General features: G+C 38.8%; 1 protein-coding gene across 5 annotated transcripts in view; it reads left to right on the top strand.

Moving 5' to 3' along the window:
- Positions 1-19060, top strand: part of LOC136447354 (receptor-type tyrosine-protein phosphatase N2-like) — a 104665-nt gene extending 85605 nt beyond the window's left edge. For 3 of the 5 annotated variants that reach the window (XM_066446182.1, XM_066446184.1, XM_066446183.1), the window contains 10 exons: positions 1724-1778; positions 4010-4157; positions 9266-9339; positions 10108-10185; positions 11419-11538; positions 11894-12060; positions 15968-16021; positions 16237-16301; positions 16887-16960; positions 17249-19060. In XM_066446182.1, coding sequence (XP_066302279.1) covers positions 1724-1778; positions 4010-4157; positions 9266-9339; positions 10108-10185; positions 11419-11538; positions 11894-12060; positions 15968-16021; positions 16237-16301; positions 16887-16960; positions 17249-17320 — 907 coding nt within the window. In that variant the 3' untranslated portion in view covers positions 17321-19060. Of the gene's footprint in view, positions 1-1723; positions 1779-4009; positions 4158-9265; positions 9340-10107; positions 10186-10803; positions 10981-11082; positions 11539-11893; positions 12061-15967; positions 16022-16236; positions 16302-16886; positions 16961-17248 lie in introns of those variants that run through there. The other 2 variants (XM_066446186.1, XM_066446185.1) reach the window with 2 other exon arrangements.
- The last annotated feature ends 1543 nt before the right edge of the window (positions 19061-20603 follow it).

Here is a 20603-nt window from a genome sequence, read left to right as displayed (position 1 = left end):
CTGTGAAGGAGGTCAGTGACCTGCAACGGGGGTTCTGTTTTCTGTCTGTGTTTTGTGTGTCCGCAGCTGTGACTCAAGATCCTTTGGATGGATCTGTTTTAAATTTTGCATGTCAGTAGTTGTTTTGGTCCCAATGATGCATGGCAATTTTAGGCACTGTAGTTAGCTATATTTTCAGGTAATGCAGAATTTTAGAATGACACCCCAATTTTGAAAGTAGCATGGTACTGTCCATCAAACATCTGTTGGTCGCCTGCCTGGAGCTAATTAGCCACTCTCGAAGCAGAGGTTAGACCGCTGCCTTGGTTACTGCCTAGTGTTAAAATAAACAGCTACCTGAACATAATGGAAACAGATCTTTATTCCTGGTAAAGAGGCTCATGGAGGTTTGTGTCCTATGAACTCTTGTTGCAGATGGAATTGTAGACATCTTGCAATTTTGCACGGTAAAAAAACAGGTTTGGATAGGAACATTGACCTTGCTATTGGCAGAATTTATTTTTGAAAATTGCAAGTAGAATTGCAGTAGCGCATGTACCGTTACATGTACAATGCAAAAACATAACAAACGTAAAGAATCCTATGCAGGATACCATATGATATTAATTTCATAGAATATTGATTCTGTAGTGTTCTGATAGACTGTTGCTACAAAGTGAAGTAATAAATATTTCAACTTGCTAAATTATTAGTGGATCAATACCAGTATGGAGGTGTGGATGTGCCAATAACTGTAAATTAAACACATACAAAACATGGGACTCCATCTAAATTTTACGATACAGCTTTTACTGGTATGTGCTAGCAGTAGGAACTCAGAATTAGACATATGCATATAATTTCATGTATAATTCAACTGCTTAGAAGTCTTGCTGAAATGTCATGCACCAGTGCCTGTCATCAAGAGTTTTGCTTTAATCTATCACGTCCTGAGTTGCCAATAATTTACACAGTTCCCGGCGTACATAACATGCTGTGTTTGTGTTCATTTCCATTTCCACGGGGCAATTGCAAATTTACCTTGTAACAGGTTCATTAGTTTCAGCTTGTGATGCTAATCATAATTATGTACAGTGTGTGTTTTTGTGTGTTGGCATAGTGTTACATAATTTATATTAAATGGTACATTATCCAGGACAGTCAAAGTAGGTTAAACTTTATAGTTAAGCCAGTGACAGAAGGTTGTTGGTCACCAGTCTGGTATGAGGTTGGCACCAGTGGGAGTTAGAATACCAGAGACTGAGAGACAGATTTTCTGTACGACGTGTATAGACCAGATTTTCCCAGCAGTGGGAGTCAGCGTATACATTATGGTAGATGTGTTGCAAAGATTGTTGGTAGGACATTCTTAATATGCTTCTTTTTGTCACAGAGATTTGTCCATCTTTATTTTACTGAATACTTATAGCATTAATTATTGTACAATGTAGATTTGGTGGAGACTTATTTTTGAAGTAGAAGGGACGTTTCCTGGTGTTTGAAGTTTGCAGTTGAAACAATTCTATAGTATAGTAGAAATACAAAACACATATTCGGCCAGTCGTGATTCGGCCAAGTGTAGGCATCCTTCCATCTTTTCATCTGCTAAGAGGCTACCGCAAAAACTGCGAAAATAAAGCTGCCACAAACACATCAAGATGTACAGTATCTTGGGTTGGTATTTATCTGTTACATATATCAGTGAAGTAATGTTTAACAGGATTGTTTTCATTTGTTTGTACAGGAGTGAAGAGCCAGTCTCCTCCAATATGGACATCTCCACTGGACACATTGTCTTGGTAAGCATCTTCTGTACTTTTTTTCTGTTAGCTGTTATTGTCATATTGTATTTCATTGTTAATGACATTGTTAAGACCATTTTATTTCCTCTCTTTGTTCTACATAACCGTCAAACTGCCTTTGGGCATAACACACCAGTTTTGTACAGTAAATACAAGACAGTACATAAGACCAAACTGCATGGTTGTGTGCAAGAGAAATCGGTGGCAAGGTGGTTAAATTTTTTACTCAGAAACTAAAGGTTTTGGGTTCAAATCCCTAGCAGACCCCAATGTTGTGTCCCCAGAGAAGGCACTTATAACCTATTTTGTCATTCGACTCAGATGAAAATGGGTACATAGCTATTATATCAAACATGAGTTATACCTGTCCAAGGTGCTGAATTTATTGCTGTTAACAAACGGCTACTGTCCAGTGAAATGCCCAAAAAGGGAGTGCTGTTTACCCTGAATTTTATCTCAGGGAATACACGATGTATTCAAGTATTCAACAAAACCCTTTATTGTCAAAGCACTTCGAAACCATTATTGAATATACCCTTACGTCGATGGTAACTAAGTATTGTGTTTCTATGAATTGGTTTATTGATAAGTTACTGTAAATGCAGAAATGTTCGCTGTGGCTTTATGTTCGCGGTTTTGCAGTGAACGTTTCACTCCAAACTTAAAACCACCGCGAACATTTTTGTCCAATACTGTAGCAGTATGTGACTATAGCGCTGCCACGAACTTAAAACCACCGCAAACACTCCATCTTCCCCTTACCGCGAAATGAAAAAACATGCAAACTTAAAAGCATTTACAGTACTTGAATGTGCAAGGTTTTGCTTCTGGTCTACCAGGCTGTCAAATTGAATTTCCTTCACTTACATTGTAACATTCCTCTAAAATTGTATAACACAAGTGTTAACCTGCTTCCCTGCCTCCACACTTGTTATTTTCTACAGGTATACAGTTTTGTTCTGTTTATTTTTAATGATGAGAACTCACATTATATAAGGGAACATTTGCCCTGATTTTACATATTTTATGAACAAACAATTATGCATAATCTGAATGGTTTATTGGGACAATATGTTACTTCAAACTGTAAAGTTTGGGTCTGAAATAAAGAAAGGATAAAAAGCTTTAAAATTGCAGATGACTTCAACATTTCAGGGAACATGTATGTGAAAAATTGACCAAAACAATTCAAACTGCATGTTTTTTTGAGAAATTTAGAATTCATAAACACTGTTAAAGATGTTATAAGTAAAGGCGTTTACTTATTTATCTGGAATGTAACACTATTCTGTTGTCTACAAATACTGTCTGAGTCCAAAAAGCAGGACCTATTAGCCAACATGACTTTTTCTACTACACAGAAGCGCACGCTAGAATTACCCAAGACACTGATCTAAAATTCATTATACTGATTGCTACTGTGGAGATTGAATTATGATCCATTGAGAAGACTTAGTGAGGTTTTAAATTCCTATTACGATCTGAGTCCAATTTCTGATCTATGTTTATGTCGCCATTTTGCTACTACCCTAACCATTAATACTGAAATCTCTCCTTGCTATGCTTTGAGGAATGGTTCTTATGTGTGAAGATTGTGTTACAAAAGGATTTTGGATATACATGTACATGTAAGTGTAGTGGACCATTCATTCGGAATAGGAGTTAGATAATGGGAGGTATTTATAGTTTTTCATCAGAGTGATAGATTCTATCCAAATGTGTTCTAGAGCCGTAGCTAGAAGTAGTCAAGCAGAGTCACATCCAGGATTACTCTTCTTTATGTGGTGCCGTGATGTCTGCCCTTAAAGACCTTTAATACAATGTCTTTGCCTGAAGCTGGAAATTGTGAGGATAACACTCAAAGAAAATCATTGAGGAGTCTAAAAGAGCGAATATTTCATATTTTATAACACGGTGTGTATCTTAATGTGACCTGCATTGAAGACTGGTTGCTAAATCCAATGGGTGTAAACTGTGTGCATGATTTATGATGTTTCATTTGGGCCAACTGTTGTATTCAAGGCATTTACCAGCTTTCAGTATTGCTAAATGATATGAAGTCTGCAAGGAAATTTATCCAGCATGAAGAAATGAAAAACAAACTGGAAAGGCAACATTTGCACGAGCAAATACAACATGTATTGCCCATTTCCCTCCCCATGCAAAAAGCGATTGTTCTAATGAAAAAATTCATCCCAGTCAGTCTTTGATGTCCTTTTCTTCCGCAGGCCTACATGGAAGATCACCTGAAGAATAAGGACCGACTTGAGAAGGAGTGGCAGCAGCTACAGAACTATGAACCTGACATCCACAGCACTGTCATCGGGGTGTCTGGGGGAAACGCTGCCAAGAACAGAGTCTCCGATGCTGTACCATGTACGTATAACAATGTTCACACTTCTTCTGGAGCACTATTAACCTTCTCCCTGCTGCCTAACCCAATAACCAACAAATTTTGTTCCAAATGGGTAGCAGACTGAAGGTTAAACTGTGCAGTAATATCTAACACTGTAGCAAGATTGGATTTACCCACATTTTTTATTCCTAAATTTGAAACATTACAGTACACTAACACGACACGATATGATATTTCAACTAGGGGTGGGTACCATTTCAGCTTGTTCAGGCTCAGGTCTGTACCTTATCCTGTCATTATAGTAGGAACACTATGTCATATGTTTGGGGCTGGTACACCAGTATATGTCTTAACAAGAAATACTCATTTGCATATTTTAACCTCATTTGCTTATTTCAGGAAAGTATGATGCTCAAGTCGGAATTAGATATGACCAGACCGTTAAGTAATCCATGAAAACGAGAAGCAAATCATAGGTTTCCCCTTAGCTTTGGCCCAAAAATTATCAGCTGTCGCTATAGCAATGAATAATGTTTTATAATCCCTGAAAAGCCCGTTCTTCGTAGCGTTTTTTGAAGGCGCAGGTTTGGGAGTCTGGCGTACACTTCCTGATATTATTGCGTGGACACGGTAACGCAGCTTTGTCACCTGATTACCCAGATCATGCGTTTTTTCCGTGCAGCGGCCTGTGAAGAATACCCCTGAAATAGGAGTTTCTGGTTCCAAATTGATCTTAATGATTGTTTTACCAAAAATAACGTTTCCACAGAAAATGTCAACCGAGTCTGTCGATCAGCGACAAGGCGTCCATTTCCATCGGAAACATTAAATTGTCCGGAAAACGATGTTTCGAGAAGCGCTGGCCCTTTTCTGAGAGGCAGACGAATTGGCCCCAAATCGTTAAAAAAAACTCCCAAGATGACGGCTTTCAAATTGTTTGGTTCAAGGCCGCTAATGTGCGTCCCAGGTTTGCAAGAATTGATTGTATACGAATTCAGAAGGGATACAAAATGTTGCTTGCTTAAATGTCTAATTTGTTTGAGCACCAATTCTTCATTTGAGTGAAAATTTCTGTGAGTAAATGGAGATAGATTACTACTAACGGTAACACACCAGTGCAGGTATTTTTGAAATTACGTGCACAGCTCCAATCTTACGTGCACAAACTTGCACATCCAAATAGTATTTGGAACCCTGAACATGAACACCTGTGATGTTAAGCTGCCTAGATTTAGCTCTATTCCAAGAAAGCCATGGCTCTCTGTAGGAGGGGCAAACTAGGAAACCCCAGCACCTGAGCAGCACGTCAGTGTCAGCTCTGTGGGTACTTAAGAGGAGATGGGTAGGTAGCCTGTGTGCTAATCCCTCTAGAGATGTGACATCAGGACCATGAAGGGCAGGACCTCCTCTAACAGCCCCAGGCACTGGCAGATACTCATACAGTTCAATCAGGTATCTCACCCACCAGACGTGTATTACCTGGAACAGAGTAGCAAACAACGTTTGGAGCTCAATTCAAGCCATAACTCTCTTTTATCTAGACCTGACAAAACTGTTTCTTAGTTGGCTACTGATATAATGCAATGAAATTGTTTAAGTCATACATTTGAACCTGGGCCATGATTTCCCATGACATGGTACATTCTCTACGCAGCAGCTTAGGTTGAAATAGATATTTTTAAGGATCTTTTGTTCACTCCTGGTTGACATACTAGACTTTTATTTAGGTTAGTTGTCTTACGGGAGTTGATTTTCCCTCTGAATGGAACAATTTGGCTCCAGGATGTCTACATGTTTAGCTGTTATGAGTATGAAGTGCGTCCAGAGACCGGCTTCAAAGCACCCTCAATATTCTGTGATTGATTAAGTTATATTATTGATTACCCAGCTGATCACCCTTGTTCATCATCTTTTGACTTTCCTTGACCCTGCCATTGTGTCGTGCCAAGACTCACCAGACCCAGCAAGAAAGAGGCCTTTTGGAGGCTTCTTTCTTCCAACTTAATCTAAACTTTCAAATATATTTCCTTGGTGGTAACGTTGTAACTGATGTGCAGTGTAGATGATTGTATTCATTTCAGCTCGGGCGAGACATCAAACAGCTAACTTTTAGTCCTACGTGATGGGAATATGGTGTATGATATTCATGTTTGAAACCTGACTTATAACAATATTTGCAGAAAACAGCAATCAGTGCAGTGTCTGAAACTGATATTCATTATATGTTTGTGAATATTAGTCATCCAGGTCCAGGAAATAAGTAATAAAATCATAAATGAATCTATACCACTGTATTACTAGTACTGCATTTTATTGAGGTTTCAAGTGCAGTGAAGAAATAATGTTTACTAAAAACTTACGTAAAATAGCGACAACATTTCTTAAGTTCTATATAAACATGAGTTCCATATGATTCATGTTGTGATATTGATCATGTTGTCTTACTCATAAAGGTTGCCGGTGGGAGTGACTTATAAAGATTTCTGCTCGCTTTTACCTGAGTTTTACGAAGCAGAAAACTACTGTCATTTTCCCCTCAAACCTGACGTTTGGGGCATATTTCTCTTCACATCAACAGGAGAAGATTACGTGTTGTTGACGGAAATCCATATCAGTGCAGAACACCTTGTCAGTTTCCACTAACTTTGGAATACTTCAAACATGCTCGCTTGAAATATTGCCTGACCCGGCAGCCCTGCGTAGGCAGCCTTACGCCTGGCTCGGAAATTTCATCCATAACAGAATTTCTTCTGTCACAGACTTTAATGACCTCTGATAATAACATGTTGCTAAATCCTCGCATGACAAGTGTGCTGGCTAAGATTGTAAGGTTTGCCGTCTTTTCAGCTAAAAGGCAAAATTAGTATATCAATCATTTGAAAATGTGATTTTTAGGATTTTTTTAATCTGACCCACTTCAAATTGTCTATATGGTAGGAAGGAATGGATGTTACTCAGGTTAAGTTAATCATAACAAGATGAAATAAAAGCAAGGAACTATAAAGAAAGTAAAAGCAAGGATAAAACCAAATTTTAGAAAAGCTGTATGTAATTAATACAATACTGTAACAACATTACAATAATTATTATGAGTTGAGAAAATGTAGCTTCCATGCACTTTGAACTGAGTGGTAGTGACTCATCATGTCTTAGGAAACTTACAGAGGTTCACAAAAACCTATCAAAGGGGAAATTCATGGTGCCATTCCCACCACAGAGGTTGGTTTAAAGGCCTCTTCATTGAAGAGAGTTGTCAGGCCAACATATCACCCACGCAGCGGAGAAAAGCCACAACCTCCCCATGTTTCACACTCAATTACTCCTGCAGCTAAGGGTCATGCTTTGTATCCCAGGGAAGAACAGTCTGTAAATTCATTTATTTTCACAGGGAATTAATTTTGGGGTAGGAGGGGAAAGGAGGTTTGGGGCGGCATTTTAAGGTTGAAACCATTCGATATATATTACATTGTACTAATTTATATTTGTGTTGTCATGATTTTGGGGTGGAGAGGTCAGTATGAAAACTTCAAAAATAAAACCACCATGAACATATTCAGATTTACAGCTTCTGGAGGTTGATAAAGCTGGAAGAAAATGAGAACAAACAGCTACATTCAACAGATAAAGGCATATTTTTGATAAGATACCTACAAATATCAAGCTACTATAGGTTAATGTCAAGCTACTGAAAGTAGAATATAAAAAAGACTAAGAAAATCAATTGTATTTCCTGCAATCAGAAATCAACAAAACATCACAAAGGCGACGACATTGACAGCCTATTCCCATACAAAATTTTAGGTCATCTTGCTATAAAATTTCTGCAGGAATACAAAATAGGCTTTGGGTTTTGGGGGTAAGAATGGAAAAACAGTGTTAAAAAAATTACCAAAATGATACATCAGATATTGCCTTTAAGCTTGTAACATTTTACTTAATAACTGCTATTACCTCCATCCCTACATACATTTGTACATTGACAATTTGACATTGATGTATAATAATGTAAGGCTGTGTTTGATTCTTGATAAATTGTGCTGGTCTGATTGCATTGTTCACCTGTGGAAGATCACATGTGCACTGTGTAATCTACTGTACAATTTACCCCAGATTAGGGAAGATAGGTGCAGATTGGGGGATGTCCTAAGTACCGTGGCCTTGATCTGTACATCATACGCCTAGCTGCACAATTACCCCTGAAATGTGCCAGTAAATCACCTTTGGCACTCGCTCTCCCTCCAAGCACTTTGTCTGTAATTTGTGGGAAGATTGGGACAAATTAAAAACGTGATCAGATTTTGATATCACACACATTATACATAAAGATGGACAATGAAAAAGTTCTTTGAAGTCTCCAACTTCATGTGTTCTTATCTATGCTCTGTAAGGCCACACCAATTTAATTTCTTGGTTAATGGATTTTTAATTTTAGCAGAAAAAAATAAATCATGAAAACAGAAGGCTGGGGTGAAAGCTTGCACCTGACCCTGTTCACTCCCTGAAATTGTGTTCACCAAAGTACAAACTTTCCTCTGAGATTCCTTTTTCCTGTTGATTTTCCAATCTAGCATTTTTTTTTTAAATTCCATTACCACAGTAACCAATAAGTTAGAATGGTGTGGCCTAAGGAAAAGCCACCAATTTGAAAATTGGCTAAACATGCATGTTAGCCAATTTTTCAAATTTTGGCTTTTCCTTTCAGATGGTAGATAATGATAAGATATAGTATGATATTATGTATAGCTTATTTTACATGTGGTTACTGAAAGTTTAGTGAGTTTCATCCTTTGTAAGAAATTCGGCATGTGAAATTAGAAAGAGAAGTCCCATCTTTTAACCGTTAGCAGACCCAAGTAGCCATTTGGCACTCCAGCCTCTATTGGTGAGAGTTAGGCAGCAGGGAGAAGGTTCAAGTGCTGTATGTTAGTACATGTACTTGGAAGATTATACCTCAAAAGTCATTTAGAATTTGATAAGCAGTTTGTATATTATACATTAAACTTGATGATAAAGCTTGCACCAGGTATAAGGAAAATAACACAGTGACATGTGATTTGTGGTTTATTTGAAATCCTGTCAAAGCGTTACTTGACGGGAATGATAATAATGATATTTTGTTGTTGTCCAGATGACCATTCCCGTGTGGTGTTGAACGACAGTTTGAACATCGGGACTGCCGACTACATTAATGCCAGTACAATTGTAAGTGGAGACATCCCAGCCTACTATAGATAAATTCAGTTTCATTCTAGGAGGATATATATTCTCTGAGTACAAATAGGTCAATACATCAAAGAATGTTTAGACCTTAGATTGATTAGAAACAGTAGACAAGTGTAAACGATTCGTTTAACTCAACATGTTGATTTATTCATATATTTGTATGTAGGTTCATTCATTTGTATCCACTTGTTTGTTTGTTTGTTTGTTTGTTTGTTTGTTTGTTTGAATAGTTATAAGAGACCTTACAAAAATTGCTATGGTTTTCTTTCAATTAAGATTACCATATAACATTTCTAAATCTTTCCACTGAGGCAGCCACTGTTCAGTGACTATGAAGGGACCAAAAATCTCATAAGTAATCACTCAGCAAACAAATTTCATTACCTTAGTGTATTTTTTAATTTTTGTGTTGTTTTTCAAGTCAAACTTTTACATCATTGACAATATTCAATGTAGAGAGCATTTTTTCATTTCAAATTGGTCAATAAATAGCTCGAGCGTAGATAGTGTTTTTCAGTTTTCTCTGCAAGTTTTTACTTGTCTTCTGGTGTTCTCTTGTGTCAGCTATTACCATTATACAGGCTGAGAGGGTCAGAAGATCTCTAGATGTTTAAAAGCGCTTGAGCTACGTTCACGGAAATGCAAATAGCTGGGTCAACTTCCATGTAAAAAATTGGTGTCCCTATTATGGCCCTGGAAAATGCTCTTACTTTGAATTAACTTGCTGTGTTTTTATGACTTCTACAGACGGACCACGATCCACGTAACCATGCGTACATCGCGACCCAAGGTCCACTTGAGTCCACAGTGTGTGATTTCTGGCAGGTGTGTTATTGTGCTTATCAATATCAGCATAGAACTCACTTTTAATAAGAGCTTTCAAGTGTAATTATAAGAGTGGCAATTTATGGGAGGTGGTGAAAAATTGATTGGGAGGAGGTGGTGATTTTTCAAGTATGCAATTAAATGGACTATAGGGGCTCACTGGAGCCCAAAAAAGTCTAAGGGATGCTTGGAATCCCACATGTAACGGTAAATGTAGTCCCATAGCCTTTTTGGGGCCGTAGGGGCAGTCAGTTATTATCTGGGGCACAGTATTGGAAGGTGGAGCCCATCCCTCTCCTTCCACGGCCTCTTGCCTCCCAAACCAAAGTCAGGTACCCATTTTTACACATGCCATTGGGTGGAGTGAGGAAAGTAATGTCAAATGCCTTTCCCAAGGACACAATGTCTAGCCAGCGATTGAACCGGTGACCTCTCGATCTCAGGTCTCCTAGCATAGCCATTCACCACACCACTAAGTCTCACATGGTCCCGCCCAAAGTGACAAATAAAGCCCATAGACTACCCAGCGGGGCAAAGGTTTGGAATGAGAAATAAGAAATGCCATGTAGTATTTCCAACCCACATTATCAGAAGTGACACCCATGTTGTTGTTGACAGATGGTGTGGGAACAGGGCAGCATGGTGATCGTCATGTTGTTGTTGTTGTTGACAGATGGTGTGGGAACAGGGCAGTGTGGCGATCGTCATGTTGTTGTTGTTGTTGACAGATGGTGTGGGAACAGGGCAGTGTGGCGATCGTCATGTTGTTGTTGTTGTTGACAGATGGTGTGGGAACAGGGCAGCATGGTGATCGTCATGTTGTTGTTGTTGTTGACAGATGGTGTGGGAGGGAACAGGGCAGTGTGGCGATCGTCATGTTGTTGTTGTTGTTGACAGATGGTGTGGGAACAGGGCAGCGTGGTGATCGTCATGTTGTTGTTGTTGTTGTTGACAGATGGTGTGGGAACAGGGCAGCATGGCGATCGTCATGTTGTTGTTGTTGTTGACAGATGGTGTGGGAACAGGGCAGCGTGGTGATCGTCATGTTGTTGTTGTTGTTGTTGACAGATGGTGTGGGAACAGGGCAGCGTGGCGATCGTCATGTTGTTGTTGTTGTTGTTGACAGATGGTGTGGGAACAGGGCAGCATGGCGATCGTCATGTTGTTGTTGTTGTTGACAGATGGTGTGGGAACAGGGCAGCGTGGTGATCGTCATGTTGTTGTTGTTGACAGATGGTGTGGGAACAGGGCAGCGTGGTGATCGTCATGTTGTGCAGTCTTCAGGAGGCAGGGAGTGAGCAATGCTGTCAGTACTGGCCTGAGGAAGGCAACAGTCTCTACCACATATACGAGGTACGCAATTACAGTAACTGTAACAGTTATAAGCCTTTTTCCAGACGATAGTAATAAGTAATAGAATATTCTCTAGTTTTTCCAGATATTTTCAGTTAAGAATTCTTTTTTTTTTTCTTCTTCATTTTATCACATTTCAATTCTTCAAGACAGTGGCCAAAAGACCACCTGTAGTGTACATTATGTGTTGAGCTACATGTAGTTCTGTACTAGTGGACCAAAACAGAATCCATGTTTTCGAACCCAGGACCTCTGGGTTTTTACCCTACCTGTTACGCCAGCTTGATGCCACACATATAATGCACCACACTACAATAATATGTAAACTGACAAGACGTAACTTGTTGCTGTGCAGGTGCACCTTGTGTCGGAACACATCTGGTGTGAGGACTTCCTGGTGCGCAGCTTCTACCTGAAGAACATCCAGACTGGAGAGACACGCACCGTCACCCAGTTCCACTTCCTGTCCTGGCCACAAGGGGGCATCCCTGCAACCCCCAAGGCACTGCTGGAGTTCAGAAGGTGGGCTCTTTTAGTTTGGTTGTTTTGTACATCCCTTAAAGCACTCAAGGTATAACACACCACTTTAATTCACAAAGCTAGTACAGTCAAACCTGCCCAAGGCGACCGCCCGGGGGACCGAGCAAAAACGGTCGCGATGAACAGGTGGTCGCCATGAAGAGGATTCCAATCATAACATGTTTCCAGCTGGAGGTGTTCAAATACCGTGTACCACGTAGATGGATGGAAAATTATGTGATTTTAGACAGCATGACCCCCACCAGGTTCAATTCTCATTGACAGAAAGATCCTACAGAAATTTCATTTTCTGTTATTGTTGTAATATTTGTATACCGTTACATCGTGAACAAATGTTCGTCGTAATTTTGACTAAAAACAATGTCTGCCTTGATGACCTTGCAGCGCCCTCCCGCATTCACACGTTACGTTAAAGTAAGAGTACACACACACACGCACGTATAAAATCTAGGTTTTAAGGCCTGAGACAAGTCCCTAGAAAATCCCAGCTTTCTTTTGGGAGCCGACCGCTCAATTAAAGTGGCAAAAAGTTTTCGATCTGACAACTGAAGGATGAAAATGGAAAGTTGTGATACCGCCGCTGAGCACGCGACCGCATCGAAAGGTAACATTGGAGCAAAACGCACAGCGTCGGCGATTACAAGCAAGCAGCGCCAAAAAAGGTTTGTGAGAGTCATGGAAATAAAAACAAAATAAGAATATTAATTTTCATCAATAAGGAGAGTATTCTAAATATTCATACACAGAAGCGTCGTGTTTTAGAAAAGTCAACGTTATGCTGCGCTGAAACAAGATGGCGTCGCGGACCAAGAAACAACATGTCTCGGCCAACGTTTTACCCTCCACCGCGGAGTCATATCCGGCGGAATTTAGTAAGACAGAGACACATTTTTGTTGAAAATACAAGAAATAGATAGTAATTTCTGTGAAATCTGACTTTTTGACGCCATGCACTACGTCATCGTTTTGAAAATTGCGTTTAAACCGAACCGAGCTTGCGGTAAACTATAAGATGACGATGTGCACAACAACATCGATATCTAAGTATTCACAATCCTTTGTATTTACAATGTTTATAGTGGGAACGTTTCATTAAAACACTTCATGGAGGAATCAATGCTTTTGATATATTTTTGTCCGTCAAGGTCTGAAAAACATTTCTGCGAAATCCGACAGCAAAATTCGATGTCACCACACGCCGGAAAAATGTGGTCGCCATGAGCAGGGATTGTGCTCTGTGCGGTCCCAATATTCGTGGTGGTCGCGTTGGACGGATGGTCGCCTTGGGCAGGCAGCTTAATGCTTGTGCCTATGGGGAAAATTTTCGGGACCGAGAAAAAGCGGTCGCCATGGCCAGGTGGTCGCGTTGAAAAGGTGGTCGCCTAGGCAGGTTTGACTGTACATTAAGACCAGTCTGAAATATCTGTTCCACTCATACTAGAGCCCTACTTATATAAATGTGGTGGGTTCTTTAATGTGTTTTAAGTGTAGCCCACACCAAGGACTGCAATACATACATGTCCATTAGTGTATGGATCAACGGTATATGTGCGTCGGGTTTGAATCCTGACGGCCACCTTACGACTCAAAAAAAGGATTGCTCAACGGTCTTCCATGCTCTAAATCTAGATACTTACATATAGGGGCATAATTCTATTGTTAATAATATGTACTCCAAAGTACATTGAACAAATATAATGCTTGTCATACATGTAAGTTTTCAATTACGGCATACTTAAGGTCAATGGCTATCTCCTACTGCACAGGTTTTTAAGAATACTTTCATGCATGGACTTGTTTGTTTTGATGATTATTTTCTATGAGTTCTGATTTATTAGAAAGTTCCCTGAATCTGCTTGCTGCTTCGTTACCTTGACCTTTGCAGGTGGCTGCCATTTTTGCGACCTTGCAACTGTACTCTGCTCTCTGGTTGCATAGTCTCAAAAGTGACATCCTTCTTGTGACCTCTCAACTTTCCCAGCCTGTCCTATATACAGCCAGTGCCGCTGCTGTACTTACTTTTTAGCATCTCTTTTAGTAGTTTTACCATTCTTTTGTCTAGTTTATTCTTCCACGTCCTCAAAAGTTTAGATTTTATTCTACCAATTTCCATTTATGTTCTTATCTCCTACTAGCATCCTGATACAAGATTTTTAGCTTTTTTGTTGGAAGTACTTTAGCCATGGTTGAATAGTAATGATGTTTTATGGGGCAATGTTTAAACTTTAAGGTAGAACTCGTACGCACACACAATGTTATCAAAACTCTCCAAGTTGATTCAAAACATAGTTGGTCTGTTAGAACTGAATAAATTTCTTGGAAGTACCTGTATCATAGAAGGTGAAATTAAATGTGAACAGTTTTGTGTGTCTGCACGGTATTTAACAAAACGGTACTAAATAAATCCATTTGTGGTCTGCTGGTAACTCAGGTTGCTTGTCTGATAGCTACTATGTGGTCTGTTTGTAAAATATCCAACTTGTCGTAAAGTTTAACCATTCTGTGGCCCAGACCTTTACTAGTATATTGAAAATTTCTCACAGTTCAGGAACAACAAAGTGAAATGATCACATGTATAGGTGTAAACAATGAGAAACAAATACAATTTTAATTCAAAATGCATATTGAATACAAAATACTACAGTACATGTATAAAATATATTGTATAGTATTAAAAAAATATGCTGCAGTATTTATAAGAACATGGCACAAGATCGCACAAACCGGCTTCATTCGGCACCTTTCGGCGGCAAATTGTGAATTTCTTAAAGATTTCCAAAATTTTGCAATTTGCAAAATGGTGAAATTGGGCACAAAACATCACAATTGCTGCAAATGTCTCGTTGATGAATCTTAATCATTGTACACTGCGATTTCCAAGAAGTTTACCTTGTATCTGATTTGGAGCGGAAACTGAGAATGTGACATTCTGGGCACGGCCATTGCAGCCACAATTATTTGGCGCAATTAAGTTCAGTCCAGTGAAATACCTGCTTTAAGCCATGTGGACTATATGTGATGACCAGGGCCAGCAATCCAGTATCAGGAGAACACAGGGCAATGACCTACATGTAACATAGTATCATGCTGTTTCATCTCACACAGACCTTAGTTCTGGCCTTCATTCAGGTCAGGTAATCCTTACTGCCTAATGCCCTCACTTAGGCACATATCTCACAGAATACAAGATGTACTAAAACGTGTTCCACATTTTCACAAGGCAGGCAACATAGGAAATCTTGACTAGCAGCCATCATGCATACCTTACTATACCTGTATAAGCCATCAAATGTAGTGGGACTTTCGTAAGGCCCTATAAAACACTATTATCACAAAGAAAATGCAAACAAGAAATCAAAGATCTCACATGTATTGCGAGCATCTTGCTGATTATTTCTCATTGATTATGCAAATGAGGTGCAAGTCTATATCATCCATGTATGGTTAACTTACATTTCTCAAAAGTATTAGACATGTTATTTGTCATAGGCACTTTGTGATGAATTATGATTGTGTTTGTCCTTTTTTTGCATTCATTGATACATGTATCTAGTAAAGTTCCGCCCACCCTACATATTACTTATGTCACATGTGTCAAAACCCTATAGATAATAGAAAATACTGGCATTATGAAATCCCCTTGCTAATTATGCAAAAAATAAGCCTAAATTTGCATTTGATTATGTGCATCTCTACTTAAGCTCCCGACATGAGCTATCCTGAAAATCCCTTCATCTTTCTGGAGTTGTCTTCCTTTAAAGTTTTTGCAAAATAAACAGCATTTTCTAACTGACTTGATCCCATAGTTAAGCAAGGACACGGGTAGTAATAGCAATAGTCCTCCTGAACACAGAAGTGCTAACAACAATTTGATGTATTTTTTCTACAGGAAAGTGAACAAGTGTTATCGTGGCAAGTCATGCCCTATTGTGGTCCACTGCAGGTATGATTTTTTTTTTTTTTTTTTTAAATTTTGCTAATCCAGATCTTTTTTTTTAAGTGTTCAAGTTTGACAAACAGAGTTTTCTTTGAAGTATCAACAAGACAGGTTTTAGGGATACCGAGGCATCCCTTGTGTTCCTCTTTGAATTCAAAACTATGAATTTTTCATTTTTTTTGTGGGTGAGGAATTAAAGATAAGTTTCTCTCCATCTGCAGTGATGGTTGTGGCCGTACAGGAACCTACTGCCTGGTCGACATGGTCCTCAACAGGATGACTAAGGGTGAGTCTGCCTGCAGCTCCACCTTGTGGTTTGTGCTCACACTGCACCTGACTGTAGTACTCTCAGACTGGTTCTAGGACTTTTGTGTAGGACTGTTTTGTATGTTAAACACTGAAAGAAAATTCACTGACAACTACGCCCCCTTGTGTTTTATAATCAGTGGGTTACACGGTGGGAACAAAATCTTGCATGTGGCGTCTATCTTGCATTATAAACAAGAGTGATTACAAAAAATGTAGTAAATGCACACCAATTAATTTCCTCTGTTCTTGGATTATCATTTTTGTCTATATCTGATGCAAGAGGGTAGAATGAAACAGATGGCTGGGAGTAGAAATCAAACCTTATAACTGATTTCACTTCTTATACTGTATGACCTATTTTCATGTTGATAGTCCAGTTTTAGCATTAATTTTTAAAATCTCCAAACCAACAATTATGTGTGTCCTCTAAGAATATAATTTGTATTGAAGATGTGTGCTGTAGTGTTGAATTTAACTCAGTGTAAAAATATCAAAATTCAATGCACCAGTTCCCTTAATTTCAGTCATTACTAATGAATATTTTGACCATATCTACATTTAGGTGCCAAGGAAATAGATATTGCCGCCACACTGGAGCATATACGTGACCAGAGACCAAACATGGTGAAGAGTAAGGTATGTCTGTTACTGGCTCATTCTAGCCACACTATGATGTATCCAACTCAGCTGTGTAAAGACTATAAAAGATGCAATATATTTCATAGGTACAGACAGCTCAACTGACATGAGGTATCAAGTAATTTGGGTTTTTAATGTGTAATCAAACTTTCAAAGAAAGTACCAATCATATATTCGAACACAGCAACTAGATAGATGCCTTAATTCCATAATGAACAAGGTGTTAATTGAAGTAACACATTACATATACTGAAAATAGAACTGCTTCTTATTGTCCCGACACAGGACCAGTTTGAGTTTGCGCTGACAGCTGTAGCAGAAGAGGTGAACGCCATCTTGAAAGCCCTACCGCAGTAGCGCTAACAAACAGATCTACGGACGACGATTCACGCAGAAGAAACGTTTCCGGACTTGCCTACAAGTCTTGTAGAGAGAACTCTTCAATGTGAAGCCAAGATACAAACCTTCACCTAGCTATTCAGTCAGAGTAGGAGCTGTGTAAGAATGAGTGTATTCATGTCTTCTTGAGACTAGGACTTTCCAAGATTCTCTCTCTAATTGGTCGTATTTATTACCTTCAACCTCCCGAGAGCTGTACAAAAATGTACGACACTTCTACATAAACCCAACTTAATTCCTCAATCGCTTTATTACTAGAGAATGATAATTAAATTGCCTGACGTATCAAACCTTAAGAAAGAAACCCCTCAAAAGAAATACTCTGTCCCTGCGGTATCTCTAAACCTGACACAGTTTAGGTTGCCAGAAGGAAACCAATACTTTCTATTTGACTAACCTGGAGAGAATCTTTGAAGATCCTAGTAACCATTGTGGTGTAAAATGTGGCTGGAGTCAGGAACACTACAGATAAACAGATTGTAGGTAGTAGAAACAGACCAGAGAATTCCAGGTTGTGGAGAAAACTCAAGAATGACCACTTCAGAGAACTAAAGACTGGAAACTTGTGATTTGTATTAGACTGAGGAGTTAGGACACATGTCCAGCCTCTAGAGCTCAGGCATAATTAGATAGGAAGTGATGTGTAGAGGAATATGTGGTCTAGAGATGGTTTTTGTTGTTCGCTGTGTCGATGTGTCAAAGTCAGGATTTGTGCAACCTGCAAGGCTTAATGTGATAGTCAATTCATGGTCATCTTTATCATATGACTTTCTTCACAGACCCAATACAGTGTCTTCTCTACAAGCTTTAAGAACTCAGAAAGCTACTGCAAGTCTATAAACTAAACCTGCCCCGAAACACCCCTATACTCATCCAAACATGGCACATTCCAAACCTAAACATACTGAATACAGTAGTTTCAAAGCTTTACAAAGAGTCAAATTTTGAGAAACAACAGTGTTGTCTGAAAGATACCAGGAACTTTTGACATGATACCCACCTTCATAGCATTCCATTCTGCTTGCAGCTGTTACAGTAGAAAACATGCACCTGGCAGTCCGACATATTTTGAAACAGAAATATTGAAGATGTGGGAAGACGAAAAGGAAACAAAAGAAAGCTATTTTTGTACATAGCCTTGTAAGAAAAGGTTCAAACATGCTGCATGCAATGATCAAATCCAAACTCTTAAACTGTAAAAATCCAAGCTGGGTTCAGGAAAAGTTCAAGCTATTATAAAAAACAAAGTATTAAACAACTTCTTTCATAGGGAAGATTCAACTATTATGCATTTTGAAACTGGCATATCTATGGTTATTGTATAGGTACTTTTTGGCCAATCAAAAATTAGAAGGAAAAATACTGGTAGAACTGAAATATGATTGGTCAATTACGTTGTCCTAGCTAACCAATGAGAACATCAGATTCTATGATATACTGAATGTTTCCATATCATCTTAAAGCTGATTGGTGTATATCAACCTCAACAGATGATCTTGAAGTCTAAAGAGTTGATGAGTACTCCTGTATCTATGTACCATGACAATGTCTGTGCAATGAAGTATATCTACTCTGAGTGACCAACTTTTTGTGATTGGATGTATATGACTATAACATGTGGTATATATTTTGTGTAGCTGTAAATGTACCTAGTAAAATGTGCATATCATCATGACCAAAAATGCAGTGGAAAATGTATCAATATGGAGCATTTTATCCTAGATATTTTATTATTTTAGAGCGTGTACGTACATAAGAGGTGTAATTTTACCTGTGACAAAGAGTTATAAGGTGTTAGTGATGAAAAACAACCATCAAAAGCATTGACACAAATAAGTACATTCAAGTAGTTGATTCACTTTACAAATACAATTTCATCAAAGACAAGTGAAAAAAAGCAGTCAAGAATGAATTTTAAGACAAGATTTTGAAATTGTGAATCAGCATACATTCCTGTATTGATTCATTCCCATGATGCAACACGATATGGTTCTAGTACTTTAATCCCACAATGCAATGGTAGCCAAATAATGGCATGGCAAGGTCATGTGACTGCAGGGTAGAGAATGTTGACTAGATTTGGTGAGCACATTCTGGATGGTTGTATTAACTTGAGAAATGGAAAGTCAAGAGAATTCTATCAGATTTGGTGAGCACATTCTGGATGGTTGTATTAACTTGAGAAATGGAAAGTCAAGAGAATTCTATCAGAGTATCATCATGCTATTAAAATAGATGTGAAGGGATAAAAGCACTGTATTGTTGCAATTCATTTGAATTAGGATAAGTAAGAATGCATGAGGTTTCTCATGTTACACCACACTGACTTTATTTCATAGATGACGAATCTGTCTGGCAGTGCATCAGATTTGCCAGTTAAAAGTAAAGCGTGTCGCCTTGGAACTGCAGACAAAGATTTGCAATGGTAGTGGAAATCATAAGAAAAGATATACAAAACCCAGAAGTTCCACTGCAGTACCATAACAAGCCACTAGGGGGCGCAAAATGATTAGTCATTAAGACCAACCCACATACCAAATATCAAGACAAACCATCCAGGCCTTCTCAAGTTATCGAGTTCACACCCAGATGCACAGACCCAAGACATTACCCTTCTTTGTGAAAGTAATAACACACGGAATGAACAAGAGAATAGAGGATGTCTGCTTTGAAATTGAGTCAGTTTGGTCTTATTGGACTTTCCAATACCCCACACCTTTCCGTGTATAGAGGCAGTGCCCATCCCTGCTCCTTTGGTCCTTGGGCCACACAGGGCAACTACAGCAGGGGGCTACTCCATTGGTAGTGGTATGTATTCAACCTCCATACTCCTCAGAAATGCTGAGTGCTAAGCAGAGAAAGACGTAACCTTTAAAACTATCAAAGAATGACACAGGAGTTAATAAACAGTATTCAAAACATTTTAATAGCGGTCAACTTGAAATCTACAACACACTGTGGCAAGACACGGAGCAGTACCAAATTTGTATTGTTTTTGACAGAAAGTTATGCAAATAAGGACTTAATTTGCACAATCAATGAAGACATTCTATAATTTCAGTGTTTTACATAATAGGACTTTGATGCATGTGATTCGTGGCAGGTGGGACATAAACAGATAAACATGTAAATTTTGTGTTTATTTAAATCAGTTCGTCAGCCTGATGTTGTCATCGATTTTATGAAGAAAGGCGGCTCGTACATCATAATCATACAAATCAATGATAACATTACGCAAAAG

This window comes from Branchiostoma lanceolatum, chromosome 13, assembly GCF_035083965.1.
Source record: "Branchiostoma lanceolatum isolate klBraLanc5 chromosome 13, klBraLanc5.hap2, whole genome shotgun sequence".
Taxonomy (NCBI): domain Eukaryota; kingdom Metazoa; phylum Chordata; class Leptocardii; order Amphioxiformes; family Branchiostomatidae; genus Branchiostoma; species Branchiostoma lanceolatum.
Note: the sequence above shows the minus strand (reverse complement) of the source record. Positions and strands in the feature narration are given on the sequence as shown.